At 34.7% G+C, this 21,887-nt stretch overlaps 1 protein-coding gene across 5 annotated transcripts in view; it reads right to left on the reverse strand.

Moving 5' to 3' along the window:
• Wnt2 (Wnt oncogene analog 2) overlaps positions 1 to 21,887 on the reverse strand; it is a 236,748-nt gene that overhangs the window by 80,012 nt on the left and 134,849 nt on the right. The window contains exon 1 of one of the 5 annotated variants that reach the window (XM_085812603.1): positions 16,291 to 16,420. The exons of the other annotated variants lie outside the window; for them this stretch is intronic. Within the exon in view, the coding sequence (XP_085668729.1) occupies positions 16,291 to 16,409 (119 nt within the window). The 5' untranslated portion in view covers positions 16,410 to 16,420. Of the gene's footprint in view, positions 1 to 16,290; positions 16,421 to 21,887 lie in introns of those variants that run through there. 5 annotated transcript variants of the gene reach the window in all.

Genomic DNA, 21,887 nt, shown 5'->3' on the forward strand with positions numbered 1-21,887 from the left:
TTGGCCATTTAGTCATCTAAAGTGGATATGCCCAAATATGTGTGAACTAGGAGAAAGCTGTGCAAGGCCTTCCAGTTTGTGTAAAATAAGAAAATTGTAAACTGTAATAATAAAAGTAAAACCCATAATTTCAATAATGCTATTACAAATGATAAAATATTACTAATAAATGTGAAAATTAGTATGGTGTAAAATTTTAAGATTTATGATTATTTGTAATAATTAATGGGTATATAAAATTTTTATAATTGTGATAGTGTGTGTAAAGATTTTTGGAAATCCTTCCCTGAAGTATCAAAATTGCGATGTAAATGTTCCAAAAACAAGAACTTTATACGGATTGGACTCAAATCTTAATAGGTCTCTAAAAATATGCAATTATTTTAAAAGAATATAGTGCTTAAAATTATTATTGAATTCAAAAATTTTACGGCTTATAATTTTTTAATTGTCCAAAAGTTAACTTTATGTTTTGTGCTTTCAAAATCATATCTCTTATATTTTGCTGCTTAGCTTTTTCTTCCACCATGCTCTCCCGGCCTTTTTTTTGAAGGGGGGAGGACATGTAATATATAACAGAACACGATGGCTGCTTTAAGAATAATTGGAGACCTTAAAATTAACGATTCTAGATTTTATCCTCTCCTCCTAAATTCATCTGTTCTCCCAAATTCGAGATCTTTACACGTTACGTAACACCTAATGCAGATACCTCTTGTCCAATCAAAATAATTGTAAACCAAAACTTTTCTAACTGCGGCGCCCACTTTCGCTTAAGCTTTCCTTCTGGCAAGATACTTCTCAAATGCTTACGTCATTTCTTTTAAAGAAATCAATGTACATAGACATTTATCATATTTAATTATGATAGAATAATTGTCTGCCAAACTAATTGGATATGTGTGAAAATAAATGTTGGTGATTTTATAAAAATCCAGTTTTGATATCTTCATCGGTATGCTTTAACCATCAGCCATGACGGATATTGAAAGCTGCTAAAGGTTAAGACACAATAACACGCCGAAAAAATACTAATTCAGAAGTCAAACAACAAAAATCAGCGTTATATTTTCAAATTTTCACAGACTAGTTTCGATGATTTTACCGAACCACCATCCTCAGCCTCAAAAGCGCAAATGAATGAGATAGGATATAATGTCTCTATATCCTATCTCGTTCATTTGCGCTTTTGCAGCTGAGGATTGTGGTTCAGTAAAACCATCGAAACTAGTCTGTGAAAATTTGAAAATATAACGTTGATTTTTGTTGTTTGACTTCTGAACTGCTAAAGGTTCCAGTGTTTCTTCTATGCATTAAGAAATAAGACATATACGTATATTTTTTAAGTTAACAGCCGATCGTCAGGAATGGTCGAACACATTGGCCATTTAGCCATCTTGTCACCAAGAGCTTTGCCCTGGGAGTAAAACCTATCTTGATCCATCTCTGAAAATGATCAATTTTTTCAGCAAACATTTTGCCGCCCGGGGCAATCTCTGCAGGCCCTAAATTCTGCTAACCGGTGCTTATCTAAACTCTTAAAGTTCACAGCATTGTGACTGTGGTTTGTTATTGATTCAATTCTGATCAGTGTAGACGATAATGTACATAAGACATCATAGCCAGAAATTCTGGAATCTTATTATTGAATGTTAAAAACTTATTTTATATGTCATATAATATCACTCCTTACAAAATGCTATCATAAATTAAAGATTAAAAATGATCCACGTTGTTACAATGATCAGCAAAACTTAATATCTGGAAAATATAAATAACAGATATTACGCAGCATCTTCTAATCTTTATTGTGGTGGACAAAAACCTGCTTAAACGGAGACATTAACACCTTAACAACACAAGGCTAAAAAAAAACCCCACTTTCTGGAAAGATGTTGCGGAAGGAATTTGTTCTGTTTAATATGCGTTTCTCTTCTTCATTCAACCTGGCGCTGAGTTTTATGGAGAGTATCTATGCAAGTGCAGGTGCGGGGTCACCACTTCCGGTCAACCCTGACCCGCACTTATAGAGGTGTGCCTCAGATGAGGAAAACAAGTGAAAAAAAAAAAAAAAAAAAAACCATTGATGATGAAGCAGTGAAGATAACGATAAAAAGTGCAGAGCCTGTCGTTCAAGTCCATAATGTGAAATTCGTGAATTTCCCACGACACTGTTTTTATAGAAACTGATTTTAATACGCAAGATTCGTAACTATTTAAGCACAGAACAGCGAACGCTTATCTCTTTAACGCCAACAATAATAAGCACTGATGATAAACACTAAGCGGTTAAAATTCTTCCGATTATATTCAAAAGGAATAAAAGGGAAAAAACATCGAACTCTTAACATCTCGAAATTGCAGACTAACACCTCAAAGGATAGTCAGCGACTAAATAAATAAAAATAATATTTCTACCCAACCCTGTTGGTCGTAAAATAAATTTAAAAATTTGACACTGAGATATAAATAATATATTAAAAAACTACAAAAAATAATAATAATGAAATTAAAAAACATGTAATGAGAAAACTGTAGTTAAAAAAAAACAACTCACAGGAAATTTAAAATTAAAAAATCTGATGTGTATACCACATGATTTCCTTGTACGAAATATAAAATTATACGCATTTTTTTCCTGCATTTCAATTCATTTCATGGAATTTCATTAGAGATACATTTCTCATTCAATTAATTCAGTTCTCACTTCGCGACAAGGCAAAAATACATAAAACCTAAAAATATCTTTATTAAAAATTTAAAAATATAAAACACCAAATACAGTTAAAGCAATTGAAAAAGAATTTTTACAATTAAAAAGAGTTTATACGCAAAAACAAACAATGCGACCAGCCGGCAAGAAGACAGATTTTTCGATGCACAAAACTAAAAGTTTCCTTTTGGTCCTACTCGGTAAAAAGACACTGAAGGTGCAGAAAGACTTAATTCACTCTTCTGTGGTAAGTTTCAAATGTAAACAAATATGGCTGTTATGGTAAAAGCCGCACTTTAACAACTTTTAAATTATTGACAATTCTACAACTATTGCATGCAGATTAACTAGACATAAAAATCTTAACCGGAAGATATGAACAACATAATTTAATTATTTTTAAAGCAAAAAAAGCACAATTTACCAACATATACGAATAAAAAAAACTCACCTCACGGCGCCGAGTAACAGAGTGGGTTTATAGATATATATATAATTTTGTTGCGGCCGATTGAAACCAGAAAGGGAGGAGCACAAGTACATGTTTCAGCAATTTTATATACAAAATGTCAACGTTCCGAGTCTACTCGTTTTTGAGTTATGCGAGATACGTATAGACGTCAGGAAAAAAAAAATTTTTTTTCTGCATCCATTTTAAATCCTTTTCGCAACCCGTTTTGGGAAAAAAGAATCCTCTGTCGTGCAAAAACATCGTTAAATCGCATTCGTTAGCGGTCAAAATGGATATATTGGTTGAAATTTTTCGCGATTACAATTATTCCTTTACTTCGTACAAGGAAGTAAAAAAATAAAAGCGAGAGAAAGAATGCGATGTGTGATGAAAACCCGGCTCCGAATGGTTTTGGGCCCACCAGCGGCCGAGCGGTAAAGTCGCTGAACATTGGTAGTTCGGTCCGAGGTTTGAATCCCGCGAACGGGCTGGCTGCATGGGTGTTTTCGTGGTTTTCCCCATGTGTAACGTGTATATGAACCAGTTTCCCTTAGAAAGTCCTCCACATCCCTCCCCTTAGGCAGATAGCCCTAGTGTGCTTTGCCGTAATTAAATACACCGAATGCTTTTGGTTTAGCTTCATTCTGATCAGTTAATTTCTGATTTGCAATATTGAAATTATTACTGACTGAAGTGTTATGAAGTCACCTGCGCCATTAGCATTATGCAAGAAGCATATGACATAGATTGATTTTGATTTTGAAATAAGAGGTTTTAATTCGAACAGTTACTGTTTTTAGGACAAAAGGGGAAATAACCTAATTAAAATAGAAAAAACAAGAGAATATTGAAAAGGAAGTTAGAGTTTTGATTTGTGTATTTTTTATCTTTTACAGATACATAATTTTGTACATCTTTCTTGTTATATATGTTTCATCATCAGATTCGGGACAAGTGTAGTGAGGCACTTGCTTCAAATAAGCAGCTAGCAGGGGCGTCAAGATAACTGTCTTCCAGTTTTGCCTGTAAAACAGCTAGCTGAACAAATTTTCAATACCATGTGTGGTGTTGTAAAATTCTTGAAAGAAAGAACAAACATATTTAAAGGTTATTTCATTATGAATATTATTAAAAAGATTTCTGATAAGATGCCAGACCTCCAGACAAATGAAAATTCCATAGACAAGTTTTCGAGTTCTTTTTCAGTATTCGAGGAAGTCTTTAGTTCTAGTAATAACAAATAATGTTTTGTAATATCTTTCATCTGTGCTTACATATCTGTGCTGTTTAGTTTTGATTATTGTTACTGTACATGCATAATATCTGTTAGTAACCTTGCTTTGTAATTTTGTAATTGCACCGTTAGATTCACACGTACTTTTAGTCACTTGTTTTCGTACGGCCCATGGTGTTTTTCCGGAGCATTTTTAAGTCTACTTACCAGCTGACCCGAATGTTATTCATTGCATTATTATTTGTCTTCCCATTTCATAATATATATATATCAAAAATTATTTAAAAAAATTCTTATTTCTTGTATATTTGTTACTGTAATGGCTCCAATATATCCTTAACTGTTTTTCCCCGATCGAAATTCGTAATGTAAAATTATGTTCTACAAAAGGTAGGGTTCCCGAACCCAGGTACCCTGGGGATATGCACCACTCTATCAACTCTTCCAGTTCTGCAACGCATCGAGAAGCACTGTTTTAAGATAATGTACTGTTGCGTTCTTTCTTACTTCTGACAGCTGTTGTTACGCTGTTTTCATTCTTCACGTTCGTAGATTTCGAGTGAATAACGACGACACTTGATAAAGTATCGAAACACACTTTATTTAGCCAATATTAATCAGGACAGCTCCAATAATACTTTTTACAATCGTCGAAGATCTACTCTAAACACGCTGGAACGATCAGTGACACAGCCTTCACACTGTCAGGCAATAACGGTGGAGACAGCTTCACTGCAAAGCTCCCGACTCTGCTCGGTCGTTCTCGGACTTCACGTACTCTGGAGACTCTCCACGCTACAACTCGCAATGCACTGGACGACACACAGAGCACGGCTCCCGACTCTTCGGTTCAGTCGTTCCCGGAGCTCAACACATTCTCTCGAAGATGCACTAACCGCGATACGCTAAGAGACTCCTTCGGTGCACTCGACGACCCACTCGCAGCCCGGCTGTCAACTCGATCGACTCCGCACGGCTCGCTAGACGAGGCACACTCTCGATACTAACTAACTCTCCACGTACCAGCAGGGTTTATATAGCTTTTGGCTGGTGTTCGAGAACATTCTGGGCTAAACCGGTAAGAATTCATTCCAGAAGGTTCTCCATCCGTCCATGGTATATCGCCAATTTTGTCGCCAAATGTGGCAACCCTGCCTTCCCTTGCCATTTTATGGCAACCCTAAAACTGCTTTGCGGGAAAACTATTTCACCGCGCCTGTACATTCCGTAACAGTATTTAAAGCAATAAAAAGCACTTTACGTTCTTGACACTGTGTTTCATTTTCAGGGCTTAAGTCTGATTGATTTTCGTTAATCGTCTTTTCTACTTAGTTAATCACGCTGTCGCCTTTCGGCGTATGTTTGACTCGCCGTAGTGACAAAATAATAAACAAATTATTTAAGTATCGTTTAGCAGCTTACATTATTACTTTCAGTACATTATTACATTGTAGAATTTCCCTTATTCTGCAAAACAAATTATTTAAAGTTGGATACCTTTCCGGAATCTCTCATTTCCCCCCTCGCATTTCCTCAGAAGGATGCAAATTTTAAAGTTCAGTGAAGTGAGTATTTACACTCATGTCCAAAAATTAAGGATAATTCGCAGTGACGCGGAAATCGAACTCTAAAATAAATATATCACCTGTAAAATCACTACACACATCTTTAAGAATCATATGCAAATTTCAGGAAGTAACCAGATGACACCGATGGTACGTCACAATGACGAGAGTGTAAGAGAGTGATATATAAGGAATACAGGCAAAGAAGTAAAAATGTTCGCAGGCGCTTTATAAGCATTTCAGTGAAATAACCGAATAGTTATGACACAAAGGACGCATTTGGATGATTTTTTACGTGGTAGAATTATCGGCCGTCTGGAATGTGGGCGTACCCAACTGGAAGTATCAGACGAACTTGGAATTGCCCAGAGTGTCATCTCCGGGCTTTGGCAACGATTCCAAGATGATGGTAATAGGAGTAGATGTTACAGCACAGGTCGCCCCAGAGTTACAACGCCGAATGAGGACCGGTATTTGGCAGTTACTGCCAAAAGAAACAGGCGGAGCACAGCCTCAGACCTGTCTCGTCAGCTCTCTTCAGCCACTGGTACGACAATTTCAAGGCAGACCGTCTGCAGACGCTTAGGGAAGATTGGTCTATATGCTCGTAGACCTGTCAGATGCGTTCCACTTACTGAAACTCACTGTCGCCTGCGATTAGCCTGCAGTAGCGAGCATGCATTGTGGACACCGCAACAGTGGGCTTATGTGATGTTTTCCGACGAGTCCAGGTTTAGCTTGCAGTCTGATTCTCGCCGGACTTTCATATGGAGAGCTCCAGGTACCCATTACAAGTTAAGACATGTAAAACCTAGAATTGAGCATTGGGAATCAACCAAAAATCGTAAGGAGGAAGTTCTTTTGACTCGCCTCAGAATTGGTCACACTAGAGTCACACATAACTATCTTCTCAAAGCTGAAAATGAGCCTGTTTGTTTTAATTGTAATGTTTGTTTATCTGTTCGTCATATTTTAATTGAGTGTCCATGTTTTAATAGTCTTCGCCAGAGATATTTTAATAGCTGTGACTTACCTCTCGACCGTTTAATCGGAAGAGAGGTCAATTGTAATTTATTTTATTATTTGAAAGAAACTGGCTTTTATCACCTAATGTAATTTGTTTTAAAGATTGTATCTTGAATTTTAAATGTGTGGTTTTAACTTGTGTTTATATGACTTCATCCTCTGGATTTGATACATTTGTCTACTTGTTTTTATTTATTGTATTTTAATTTCATCAATTGTACTCACCCCATCACGTGTTTGGCGCACTATAATCATCTTTGGTTTTGCGCCATAATCTCTCACTCACTCACCCAGGTACCCATTACCACCAAGAAAACATCATTGAACGACACCATTACGATGTTGCAGGAGTGCTCCATTGGGGTGGAATTATTCTGGGTTCCAGAACTGACCTGCATGTTCAAATTGGAACCAAGACAAGCCAAATCTATAGGGACGTCATTCTAGAACAACACATGCGTTTGTTTCGGGGCGCCATGGGCGCACAATTTGTGTTTATGGATGACAACGCCCGTCCTCACCGTGCAAACATCGTAAGCGAATGCCTTCAATCGGATGATATCATCCGTATGGACTGGCCAGCATTCCGTCAACCTCCTCCTACATGTCTACCAGAACTTCGGATAGCATTGCTTTTTGAGTGGTGTAATATCCCCCAAGATCAGATCGATAATTTGATACTCAGCATGCCTAGGCGTTGTACGGACTGTATTGCATCGTCTGGGAGACATACAATGTATTAACAATCATACCAACCACGTAATATTGTTTTTTTTTCTGTAAATATGTTTTTTTTTTCTGTAATTTGCTCCAGGGAGAAAAAATCGTTAATTTTTTTAATAATATCAAACATATAGCATCTTTTTTTTGCTCTTTACTTTTAATAAGTACTTTGCTTTTTAATAAGTATTACAAATAAGTCAAATTTGTTTTGCTTCTCACTCTTCCTTTGCCTGATTTTGCATTATCCTGAATTTAAGGACATGAGTGTAAACCGGTGAATTTCGTAGTTTATTCAAAGTGTGATTTCTCTAGCCAGCGCACGTTACGAGTCTGTCCTACCCGTTAAGCGGAGTGGCTGATAGGTCGTTTTGCACATTTAAATAAGTATTACGCCAGGTAGGTTTTTGAGTCAGCATAGTCAGCCTTACCTTAAATTGCTAGTTCAGCACTACTCTTTGAATTTATTGTGTAACGATTCTTAAATTCACCGCAAGTTGTCGGTGTAAAACTACATTTTCGTTACTATTGCTTATATTAAATACGCCAAATTTCAAAACGCAACGAACTGTAAATTCACGTATATCTTAGGAAATTTTCAATAAATAACTTTAAATTTTTTGCAGATATGCTTAGAAATAGAAATATATCTATTTTAACATGATGTTAAAAGTCGTATAAGTCATAATTCAAAATATTTTTCGAAAAATTTATAAAAAAAAATAAATAATAAAAATGTTCGATTATTTAGGCATTAAGCCTAAATTTCGAATTCTGAAAGAAGGAATTAAATAAGTTTAATAAGAAAAAGAGATATTAATAACTATACACCGAATTCAATTAACATTGAGAAGTTAAAATTATGACCGATAATTTTTAAAAAACTACTCGTGCGATTTTTACCAAATTTCGCAGTTTGGAGTAATTTGAATCGTAGAATCGAAATATGGGGAAAAAATTGGCATGTCATTACAGAAAAAGTCCGATTTTGTGTCGAAATACCTATATTAAAACAATGCTATAGTAAATCTAATACATATCCTAAGTCGCGCTTTCGAGACATGAAAAACGCAAGTTAGATTTCGTCAATCGGCTCAGTAGAACGCCAGATATAGGCGCCCCCTTTTTTTGGGCGCAGTTGTTTTTTAAATATATATACTAGAGTATAGAAATTGTCTCTTATTTGTTAGAATAAGTTCACGGCTTAAGTGATACGTATAAGCACATAACCAAAAATCGTTGGCAGAATTTAATGGCAGAGAAAAACATATTAAATCACTGGAAATGCAAAATATCATCAATGTTGAAACCTACAACACATAGCTTTTTACTAAAAATCTCTTCAGATGAATTTTATAAACTATTAAGACAGACTAAACAATAGCTTATTTGGAGAATTAACGAAAATAAATATAACATCAACCGAACACATGCCCAAAATTACGAAGTCATCATAAATACACATTTTTTAGACGATGTATATTGTATTCACAAAACTAAATTACATAAAATTCTTGTGTTTTAAATGTTCTATTTGACATCCCTTATTCTGACTTATCTTTCGACATCGCAATTTCCAGGATAATAATGCCTTTTGAAGTGGCAAAAGAAATATTCCATCCCATTCCTCCCGAACAGCTTTCCAGAGTCCTGTTAGGGTTTTGGCACAACGTTTGGATAATGCAATTTTTAAAAGTTCGAAAGCACAAAAATCCATAGGTGACACATCGGGAGATTTAGTAGGGATATCATTGAAGGGTATGGCCTTGATACCAGTTTTTTGTTTCATTTCTTTTAGGAAATTTACAGTGGATTTTGATGTGCGACTGCTAGCTTTGTCCTGATGGAGTCTCACAGATGGATGGCACTGTGGGTAAAGCGATGGTATTTCATTCAGAAAAATTGGCGATAAAATATATTCCTGATAGTATTTGGAGTTAATCTTGACATTTTTTTTTTTTTTGCACTCTCTTTATTTTTAACTTGCCATTATAAGAAAAACCAGAAACAATCATGAATCCCTTAGAAAAACTTTCTTTCGATTCTTTGAACCATGTACTTAATTTTTTTTTCTCCCCTTTAATGATAATAAATGGCTCTTTTTTTTGTTACAATCATTTAAATACACCCATGCTTCATCTATTGTGACAATTCTTTTCCATTTTTCTTTGGATAAGTGTTTCTCCTATAGAATTCTGCAGCGTGTCCTGCGTTGAGCGATATGCTTTGGAAGAAGACGATGCACATTGCGTTTCTTCGCTTTCTTAAGATTTAAATCAACGTTTATCATTTTGTCAAGATTCTTTGAATATATCAAATAATCTTTGAAAATAGATATATATAAATAATCCTTGAATATATATCATATTATTTGAAATATCTTTGAATTACTTTTCTTCTAAAAGTAAGAAAATTTCTATAATTCTAAAGGGAAGAGGAACGTTTTCGTGTATTTGGTTTTTACTAGATATTTAAGGGTTATTATGCATGCAGTTGGTCAGTTTTTTCCTCTCTCTTTCTCGAGCAACATCGCAGAAAGTGATTTTTATTTTTGACAGCACAAATTATATCAGCACTGAACCATCGAACGGACGACTGCATATTCATAGGGTCAAAAAAAATCTGTCATGTGGATGCCTTAAAAAAGATTCATTGTAATTTGAAAGATAAATTAAAGAAATTCATTATTATTTGAAAAGTAAAGCTTGCCGGCCAACTGGTAGTGTCGGTGATTGTCAAATGGCTACATATTGTCAAAGTTTCCTTGACAGGTGGAAATGTCAGTCAGAAGGTCAAGGAGGTCAAGGAGTGAAAATGTGAAAGAGTGAAAATGTCAAAGTGTGAAATGTCAAAGAGTGCAAATGTCAAGAAAAAGTGATTCTTGTGACAGTCAAACAGTGAAAATGTCAAAGGTTGAAATTTTCCTTGGTAAAAGAGTGAAAATGTCAAAGATTGAAAACGTCAAGGAGAGAAAAAATCAGAGTGGAAATATCAAAGAGTGAAAATGTCAAAGAATGAAAATGTCAAAGATTGAAAGTTCCCTTGACAGGTGAAAATGTGAGGGATTGAGAAAGGGGAAAATCTTGTCGGGGAAAATGTCAGGGAGTCTAGGAGTGAAAATGTCAAGGAGTGAAAATGTCAGAGTCATGTCAAGGAGTAAAAAAATCAAGGAGTGAAAATGTCAAGGAGTGAAAAAATCAAGGAGTGAAAATGTCAAGAAAAAAGAGACATTTGTGACCATACATCTGTGACCGAAAATGTCAGTGTCAAGCAATAATGTCATTGAAGTTTGACATTGATTGAAAGTTTCTTTTGAGTGAAAGTCTCAAGGAATGAAAATATCGATTAGTGAAAATATCAAGGAGTGAAAATGTGAAAGAGGGAAATATCAAAGAGTGAAAATATCAAAATGTAAAGGTGTGAAAATATCGATGAGAGAAAATGTCAAAACGAGTGAAAATATCAGAGTAAAAATGTCAAACAGTGAAAATGTCAAGAAAAAATCGAGACCTTTGTGACCATGTGACTGAAAATGTCAGTGTCAAGGACCATACAGATGTACTAAAAACGTCAGTGTCAAGGAGCAATGTCAAAGATTAAAAGTTTCCTTGACAAGAAAGAGAGAAAATGTCAGGGAGTGAAAGTCTCAAGGAGTGAAAATGTCAAAAAGTGAGAATGTCAAGGAGTGAAAATATCAAGAAAAAGAGACACTTGTGACCATACAGATATGACTTTTCAGTCACTGTGTCAAAGATTGAAAGTTTCCTTGACAGGAAAGAGTGAAAATGTCGAGGAGTGAAAATTTCAAAGAGTGAAACTATCAAAGAGTGAAAATGTCAAAGAGTGAATGTCAAAGATTGAAAGTTTCCTTGGAATCTTTGACATTTACTCTTTGACAGTGATGGACAGTGTCAAGGAGTCCTTGACAGTGTCAAGGAGTGAAAATGTCAAAGATTGAAAACGTCAAGGTAAGAAAAAATCAGAGTAAAAATGTCAAAGATTGAAAGTTTTTTTGACAGGTGAAAATGTGAGGGATTGAGAAAGGGGAAAATCTTGTCAGGGGGAAAATGTCAGGGAGTCTCTAGGAGTAAAAATGTAAAGGAGTGAAAATGTCAAGGAGTGAAAATATAAAATAGTGAAAATGTCAAGGAGTGAAGATATCAAGGAGTGAAAATGTCGCAGAGTGAAAATTTCATGTCAAGGAGTGAAAATGTCAAATTGAAAGTTTCCTTGACAGGTGAAAATGTGCTTGACAGGTGAAAAGAGATTTGAAATTTCACTCTTTGATATTTATATCTTCATAATCTGATATTCATAATCTAAGAGTGAAATTAAATGATATATCAAAGAGTAAAATCAAATAATATCAAGGAGTGAAAATTTCAAGGAGTGAAAATTTCAAGGATTGAAAATTTTAAGGAGTGAAGATATCAAAGAGTGAAAATGTCACAGAGTAAACATGTCAAGGAATAAAAATTTCAAGGAGTGAAAATGTCAAGGAGTGAAAATATCAAAGAGTGAAAATATCAAGGAGTGAAAAAGTCAAGGAGTAAAAAAGTCAAGTGAAAATGTCAAATAGTGAAAATGTCAAGGAGTGAAAATATCAAAGAGTGAAAATATCAGAGTGAAAATGTCAAAGATTGAAAATGGCAAGGAGTGAAAATGCAACAGAGTGGAAATTTCAAAGAGTAAATACATCAAAGAGTGAAAATATCAAGGAGTGAAAATTTCAAGGAATAAAAATTTCAAGGAGTGAAAATTTCAAGGAGTGAAAATATCAAGGAGTGAAAATATCAAAGAGTGAAAATGTCACAGAATAAACATGTCAAGGAATGAAAATTTCAAGGAGTGAAAATGTCAAGGAGTGAAAATGTCAAGGAGTGAAAATGTCAAGGAGTGAAAATATCAAAGAGTGCAAATATCAAAGTGTGAAAATGTCAAGGAGTGAAAATGTCAATAAGAAAGAGACCTTTGTTAAAAATATCCTTAAATTGCATTGGATAGCGGTCAAAATGGTGATTTTCGTTGAAATACGATACCCGGAATTTTTCGTCATTGCATATACGTGATATATATTTACTATGTGAGATTAAAAGATTTTCCATCAAATTATCTGCATTGCATCAAATTATTTAATTATATTAAGCTTTGATACATTTCTATGCCTAAGCAAGTAAAAATACTGTAGCACTGGACTGACTGAATGGACCATGAATGACTGTAATTGCTGAACTATTAAATATCTGTACAACCAAATAAGATACAAATTGAGTAATTCCTTAATTGGTTGGGTGTTCAACCAATTAATATATTCAAAATCTCCTCTATTTTCCTTTTAAAATTTCACCAATACAAATTCAAGAATTCCCCTTTTTTGTATGAGACAGTGTAAATAAATGCCCAACTTTCAAATTTCTACTTGAAAGCTGCTTTACTTGCCTGTGTATTTTGAAAAATCTATAGCTTGGCCGTTGGCGAAGGATATCTTCGCTACAGCGAATTGTTTTAAAACTATTCAACAAACTTCTTTTGATAAATTCCAGCAGCAGAAATAATTTTCCGTGATGTTTATCTGAGAAGCATAAAGCTTAGGTATTTGGTTTACCTTTAGACATATCGCACGCGCTCTGTTTAAATTTAATATTTCCTGAGAATTTTCAGATGCTTCAATTTCTTTATTTAATCTAAAAGCTCTAAAAGAAGATCCATCAGCAAATATAAAGGCTATTCCTACGATTTCATTTTTAACTCATAAATAATAATATAGTCCTTATTTGAAAGAATATTTCTTCAGTCCAATGGATTTCATTCAATGCTAAATGTACGTGAGATTAAAAGATGTTCCATCAAGTTATCTGAATTGCATCAAATTATTTAATTACTCGTATATTAAGCTTTGATATATTTCTATGCCTATGAAAACATCATCTAACAGTAACTAAATCATCTGATCATCCGGGAATAAATCCGAATTTATGCTACTATTGCTTCGATGACTCTTTCGTTATTTTACAATTGAACTGACCTGTTGAAAGTACCATATTGAACAAGGACAAGCATATGCCATGTACGACCATTTTGCGTTTTAATTAAGTAATTAAAGGACATAAATATTGAACAAGGACAAGCATATGCCATGTACGACCATTTTGCGTTTTAATTAAGTAATTAAACGATATAAATATTGAACAAAGACAAGCATATGCCATGTACGACCATTTTGCGTTTTAATTAAGTAATTAAAGGATATAAATATTAAACAAGGACAAGCATATGCCATGTACGACCATTTTACGTTTTAATTAAATAATTAAAGGATATAAATATAAGTAGAGTATTTCTATGCCTTTAAGATAACTATTCCATTAAGGAAGAACTGGCTGTATTATGGGTATTTATGTTGCATATGAGAAAAATATATGTGAATGTATTATAGTTGATAACAAGATGAAGCTCTCAAATTTTAAATAAGTATAATAGTAGCGACAAAATGTCAAGTTTGTTTATGTATCTAGTGGTACTGTGAAACTTTAGTTGTTAGTAAGTTGACGGTATAAGGAAATATCATGGTTAAAATTGTAAGGATTATGTTAATTTTATTAACAGTTAAATTTTGAGTTAAAACTTCCTTTCCTATCGCTTCTTAATTTTAACTTACCACTTCCGGCCAAAACGTAGTTTTAGAATCACGTTTGAATGCAAACGAGGAAGAGCGGTAAAGTTCTGTCTTAGTCAGAGAGAACAAGAGATTCTGGCTAGCAACTAATCCTTTCTCCTAATAAACTTAAAATAAAATAACTTTACATGTAAAATTCCAAAGCGTCATACTTATTTTCAAAATCCGTAGAATTACAACAAACTACATCCGATGGTTGCCACTCTTACAGTGACAAACTATGATTGTTTTATGTGACAAACTATGATTATAACAATAGTTATGAAACTATTATTTTAACAGGGCTAACTCTGTTAGAATTTTGATACCTTCGGCTATCTTTTTATTTAACATTAGTTAAATTTTAATTCTTAGTTTCTTAAGTTGAAGCCCGAGTGTCGGCCTTATCGTACAGCTGCAAGACGGAGTTCTGTTAAACTTTAGTTCGAGTAATAAAGGGTTATTTCACTTGTTGGTTTCTACCCCACGAACTCAAGCAGTTATTCGCTTACTAGTTCTTACAATTCTTCACATTTAACTGAGAAGTAGACAGTGGAGAATCCTACAAAATTAATATTTATTTAAAAACTAGCGGAAGTTTAAATAAAAAATAAGTTAGATTGAAAGTAATGTATGTAACAACAGAGAGAACGATACCGCTACATTCCTTCTCTAAGAACGGTACAAAAAATACGATTCATAGTCATACATTTTTCAGTGTGATGCGATATGGAATCCATATAAAAAATTTCCATAGAAAAATAAACAAATTCTCTCTCATTATATATCCCGGCTACTTAATGGACCGGACAATGGCCCGGGTTCGAATCCCGGAGAAGGCATGGATGTTTGTAAATTTATAGTGTCCGTGCGGCATAGGGGTACTCTAAATATGCGGCGAGTCGAAAGTTCTCTCGAGAGGTTGTTGGCAAAAGAAGAAAGTTGGGAGACCTTCGGACCCGTCTTCTACCCGGGGTGCTCTCCATCAAAATTGGGGGGGGGCGGAACTTAGCTAAATCGCACTGTTCCTATAAGATGCTCAAGGCTGTTGCTAACTACAGGTATAAACTTGCGCTCCTTGCCACGAAGAATTTCGTGGGCTTCCATTTTAAGTGAGCAATAGAAACAACAATAGATAAAGCTTATGCCATATCCAGGCCCACCAGCGGCAGAGCGGTAACGTCGCTGAACACTGGTAGTTCGGTCAGAGGTTCGAATCCCGCGAACGCGCTGGCTGCATGGGTGTTTTCGTAGTTTTCCCCATGCGTAACGTGTATACGAGCCAGTTTCCCTTAGAAAGTCCTCCACGAAGGCATCCCTCCCCTTAGGCAGATAGCCCTAGTGTGCTTTGCCATACTTAAATAAACCAAACCAAACCAAACCTATGCCATCTCGAATGGAAAAACTGTGGAAACTGCTTATCTGCAGGAGGAGAAAACATATCGTTTATTAATTATATTATTAATATCGTAATGTAAAGCTACACTGCGTTAACTAAAAAATCACACAGTTAGTATATCAGTCGTATATAATGCAAATTAAATGCATTTTAAATCATATCAGTTCGATTTACTATTGAAATATAAAATATGGACTTAAATTATCAAACAAATGCATTTGTTGATTTTAAATCACTTAGGTTTTCTATACTTTTTTAAATCAATAACGGAAAGATTAAATTTAGAAGCTCAAGACGTTACACGTTGGCAAATGCGAATACTCTGAAGACATTTGCTTTCAACGGCGGCATGGAAGATCTCCCCCCCCCCAACCATAGCAACATTTGATTGGTCTCCTAGGTGGCAAAAGTTATCACAATGTAGCATAACTTGAAAGGGTTTCACTACAGACGTTTCTAACAAAATAATTTGTAAGAAAAAAAACGAGCTCCACAAAAGTGAAGTATAACATATCAGGTAAGCTTACTTTCTTAAAATCTTCCACCGCCACTTCCTCGTTTTTAACTTCACAAAGCAACACGAAACCACCCAAAGCATGGGGCGGAGACCTCGTCGTCTACCGTTCCACACAGACGTCTGCGACATTTCTCACTCCCCTTCCCCGCAACTTCTCCACCAACTCCTCCATCGACTATGCGACGGACGTTCAGAAGATTCGTTTTTCCAACCTTGACTATTTTAGTTTCTTTTTCTTTGTCATTTTGTGTTGTAACACAAAGGTGTAGGGCCTCCTCCCTCCCCCCAACCTGCATAAATTTGGCGTCGACTAATGAAGAGACGTATCGCACATTTTTAAAAGCGCGTAAATTATATAAATTCGTGACGTCTGAGTCGTAGACGAGGCTCGTGGAGACATCATAAACAAGGATTGCGAGTCCACGCTTCGTTAGCGATACGCGAGCTTCTATGTCTCGGGGGCATTAATTGCGGTAATCCGATCACCAATTTGGAAACGTGGGAAAGGATGCCATAGAGGGAGCGGCTGTCTGGTGAACGAATTCTCCTCGAATGGACCGTGGCTAGAGCACAAATCATACAGAATAATTCCGGTTCTTCACATAGAATGATTATATGTATAAATTCTAGCTACTTTATTTGTGTGTTCTTTCTTTGTTCGGTAAACACAGTTAAGGGGGCTCATACACCTTAAACCCCTTATAGATCTTCGAATATGTGACTGTTGCAAGAATTGGGATATTTTATTTATTTTAAAAGCAATTACTTCCAACTTTTTACAGCTGCCTACATCATATAGCTGCTTTGATAACCAGAAGGTTTGCGTTGCCACAAATATCTTTGTAATTTAATCCGCTTTGTGACAAAGTTTTTCGCCACGTTGCGCGCATGATATTTTAAAAATGGCTAATGGTACATACATACTTGACATTGGATGGAATTTCTTATATGGGCACTATTTCCTAACTGAACCCAAAATCTGATGAATATTTTAATATTAAAAATTTTTTATGCACGGAAACATTATATATTTTTTTAATAAAATACATTTTATAAACTCAACTCCAAATAAAATAAAAAGTTAACATGAAATTCTTATAACTTTTGGTTCACAGTCGTTTCCAAATGTTATAAAAGCTATATATTAAATATGGAATTAAATTATGCAAGAGAATGTTTTAAACTGTGCGCGCAAGGTGAAAACATGACGAAAAGGTTTGTCATAAAGCGGATTAAATTATAAAAATGTTTGTGGCAACACAAGCTTTCTGATGACTATTTCATAAAACGGCTATATTATGTAGTCAGCTGTAAAAAGTTGGAAGTAATTGCTTTTACAATAAATAAGTTATCCTAATTCTTGCAACAGTCACTTATTAGAAGATCTTATGGGTTTTAAGGTGTTATGAGTCCCCTTAAAAGCCAAACTTGCTGTAGAGTATGTTATATGAAAAATTAGGAACATCTCTTACAACAGTAATTACATCAGAAAGCGATCACTGTTTCTGAGAGCGTCCATAAAAAATCGGTATTAAACGCTTTAAAAAGAAAGTGTTTACAAGAGACCAAAATCATCTGCTGCTGTGCAAGGTCGTTTTATAAAGGAGATTCAATGCATTTTAGTATGTGAAAAATGTGCAGTGCCCTCGTGGGGACTCTAACCTAGACCTCTCGAATACGCACCGAGTGAGCTACCGTTACACCACGAAGGCATGCTTGAAGGAGGGAGAAAATACGGTGCTACTTTGGTAGACGGTTGCACGGATTTTGGCGATTTTTTGGCGATTTTCCTTTGACGAGTAATACAACTTATGGTAAACCCATTGCTGGATAAGTTATTTATGGTAACCGATACTTTGTTGTCATTTTATTTAAAAAATAATGTGTTTTATTGTGCATAAATTCCGTGTTTAAAATATTATTTACGGCTTCTAAATATTAAAAATAAAAATTTTATTCTTTATCATATTTTATGAAATTTTATGTTGTGGATAATGTAATCAATGACGTCACCTTACTTTGAAAGTAATTCGTTTTAATATGTATAAATTTAATCTAATGTTTTAAACATTATTTATGGCTCTTAAATGTTAAAATACAATTTAATTTTGCATTTTTAAAAAAAAATTATTTTATTATGTATGAATTTTTAAATAATTTTAATTCTAGCCGTGATGTAATAAGCTCTCTGACTGGTTATAGAATATTTGTGCATTAACGAGCTGTAATCAGCTCCCTGATTGGTTACTGACAATTTGTGCATTTCCGCGCCGTTTTAAAATTTAATTCATATCTTTGAATTCCTTCAAAGATGTCTTCAAAGATGTTATCTAAATTATGATTCTGAATTTTTTGTGGTACAATAAACATTAGGTTAAATACTCAAAAAAAATGTAAGTACATATTTTTATTTTATTTTATAATTGTATACTTCAATTTTTGTTAAAAAAATTAATACACTATTTTCAGAAATTGCTGAGATAATTATTGTCCATATGTTTTAATGTTAATTATATTCTATATAACGTATTTTAAAGTATTTGAATTTAATAATATTCTAATTCTTTTAAATGTTGGTATGATGGTTTTTAATTTGATGTTCAATTTCAGTAATATTTTAATCTAATTAAACGTTGGCCCAATGTTTTTATAGCGGTGTTTTTATTCTCTTCTTTGCTATATGAAAGTAATAATAACCTTACTTTAGTATTTTATACTCATAGTAAATGTATTTATTTACACTTGCCTGCCATCTTAAAAAACGATATTTTCAACAAAAAATTAATCCATTACTTTTAACAATATTTATTTATTTATTTATTTTATTTTTTGTTTTAAGTTTCGAATACTTTACTATGCGTAAAAACAGCGTTTTTCAAGATGGCTGATGTTTGTAAAAATCGCGCCAACAATTGCGCCAATGTAAATCGCCAAAAATCCGTGCAACCGTCTACCAAAGTAGCACCGAAAATACCTTACATACTCCCCCTTTTTAAAGGAAGACTGGGGATTAGAGGACCTAATCACCAAATCCTGATGGCGAAGAATTATCGACAGCCACCCTTTTAGTTCGAGCGCCACTGAGTCATTAGATTGCTTTGAAGCAGGAAACGTGAAAAATGCGCAGTGCTCTCGCCGGGACTCGAACCCAGGACCTCTCGAATACGCGTCGAGTATGCTTCCAGTTACACCTCGAAGGCACGCAGAAAGGAGAGAGAAACTACCTAAAAGTATCGTGCCAGATATGACTACTATAAAATAAAAGTTTGAACTACGAAATGCATTTACTGTTTTGAAATTATTTAGTTTGTAAATTATTAACAGACTGATTAAATATGAAAATGTGTTGTTCCTTATGCTCAGATGTCTGACGTAGTCAGCCCAAGCCCAGGAAATTTGTGGTGGCATGCAGCGCAGGAATACGCATGCCGTTTAGCAACAACCTTGAGCACCTTCCAGGTGACAGTGCGATTTAGCTTAGTTCTGCATCCAGTTTTGATGGAAAGCACTCCTGGGGTGGGACGAGTCCGATGGTCTCCCACCCCTCTCCCCTTCCATCAAAACAACACGAGAGGACTTTCGGGTCGCCGCATATTTGGAGTGCCGCCATGCCGCACCGACACTATATATATGTTAACGTGAAAGACCGAAATTGGAGAATGTCGACTTTCACCGGAGAATATCAACATTCACCAAATACGTCGGTGAAAGACCGAATATTTCACTACATTCTTGTATATTCGGACCCTCACCGGTGCATGTCGACAATCACAGATTATGCTCCGATGAAAGTCGAAAAGAGAGGTCATAAAGTGCCATAATAGTTTAAGTTGTTGCAATAAATTAAGATTTGAATCACATAATTTAGTGAGTTTTTATGACTCTTATTTTATTTTCTCATTTAGAACGTACTGTATAATTAAGTAAGTTTTTAACTTCTATTATTTTCCTTTCTCATTTTGAATGTATTGTGTGTTTTAGGTTCTCATGTTCTTAAGTCCTTACTTCAAGTGTCAAGTGCGTTTATTCGCGACTGAATGACGGCGAAGAAAATATAATATGGTTATATGTTCAACATTCACCATTAGTACATGGTGAATGTCGACATTGACCGGTGTAAGTCAGAAAGAAGAGTATTTGGAAAATATTTCGGACATACACCAAGAGACTATGTGAATGTTGACATTCACCGGTGAAAGTCGACATTCTCCAGATTTGGGTGTTTCACCGTAACATACATATTTTAAATAAACGATAATCACATGAAGCTGGGCTCACCAGCGGCTCGAGCGGTAAAGTCGCTGAACGCTGGTAGTTCGGTCCGTGGTTCGAATCCTGCGAACGGGCTGGCTGCATAGGTGTTTTACCCATGTGTAACATGTATACGAGCCAATTTCCCTTAGAAAGTCCTCCACGAAGGCATCCCTTCCCTTAGGCAGATAGCCCTAGTGTGCTTTGCAATGATTAAATACACACCACTATACACACACACTATATGAAGCTGTGGACTGTCTTCTTGGAGAGGGTTCACTGTACTTACGATGAGCTATTCAAACCAGCAGTTTTATCTTTTTTGATGAAATCTCATCATTTTAAATAGTTTCATTCTTTTAGAAATGGGGTTTTGGCAACAGTTTTTCGTTCAATGCTTTGTATACTGGACTGCTATAATGTCTTAACACTTTGAGGACTGACTATTCGTGAAGCCTCTTGTAAGATAAATTTGAAAAACTGTACCGCTTAGCGCAACACTTGCTAAAGCGTGTGCATGGGAAATGTATGTTAACGTATTCTAACGTAACGATCCACAAAATTTTGTAAACATTGGACTAAATACGTTCGTTACAGCGAAGGAATACTTTGATAAATTAACCTAGATATTTGAAAAGCTTCGCTTGAAAGGCGATATGTATAACAATGTACTTAAGGGGACTCATACACCTTAAACCCCTTATGATCTTCGAATATGTGACTGTTGCAAGATTTCGAAAATTTTATTTATTTTAAAAGCAATTACTTCCAACTTTTTACAGCTGTCTACATAATATAGCTGCTTTGGAAAATACTGACCAGAAAGTTTGTGTTGCCACAAATACTTTTGTAATTTAATCCTCTTTGTGACAAAATATTTCGCCATGTTTCCACCTTGCGCGCAGGATATTTTAAAAACGGCTAATGGTACATACTTGAAATTGGATGGAATTCTTTATATCGGCACTATTTTCTAACTGAACCAACAATCTGATGAATATTTTAATATTGAAAAATTTTATGGACGAAAACATTAAAAATTTTGTTAATAAACTACATTTTATAAACTTAACTCAAAATAAAATAAAAATTTAACATGAAATTTTTAGAATTTTAGGTTCACAGTAGTTTCCAAATGTTATGAAAGCTATATATCAATCATGGAATTAAATTATGAAACAGAATGTTTTCAACTGTGCGCGCAAATTGGAAATATGACGAAAAATGTTGTCACAAAGCGGATTAAATTATAAAAATATTTGTGGCAACACAAACTTTCTGATGACTATTTCAGAAAGCAGCTATATTATGTAGTCAGCTGTAAAAAGTTGGTACTAATTGCTTTTAAAATAAATA

This window comes from Stegodyphus dumicola, chromosome 1 (genome assembly GCF_044657685.1).
Source record: "Stegodyphus dumicola isolate Sdum_Otavi_A_Nest chromosome 1, ASM4465768v1".
NCBI lineage: Eukaryota > Metazoa > Arthropoda > Arachnida > Araneae > Eresidae > Stegodyphus > Stegodyphus dumicola.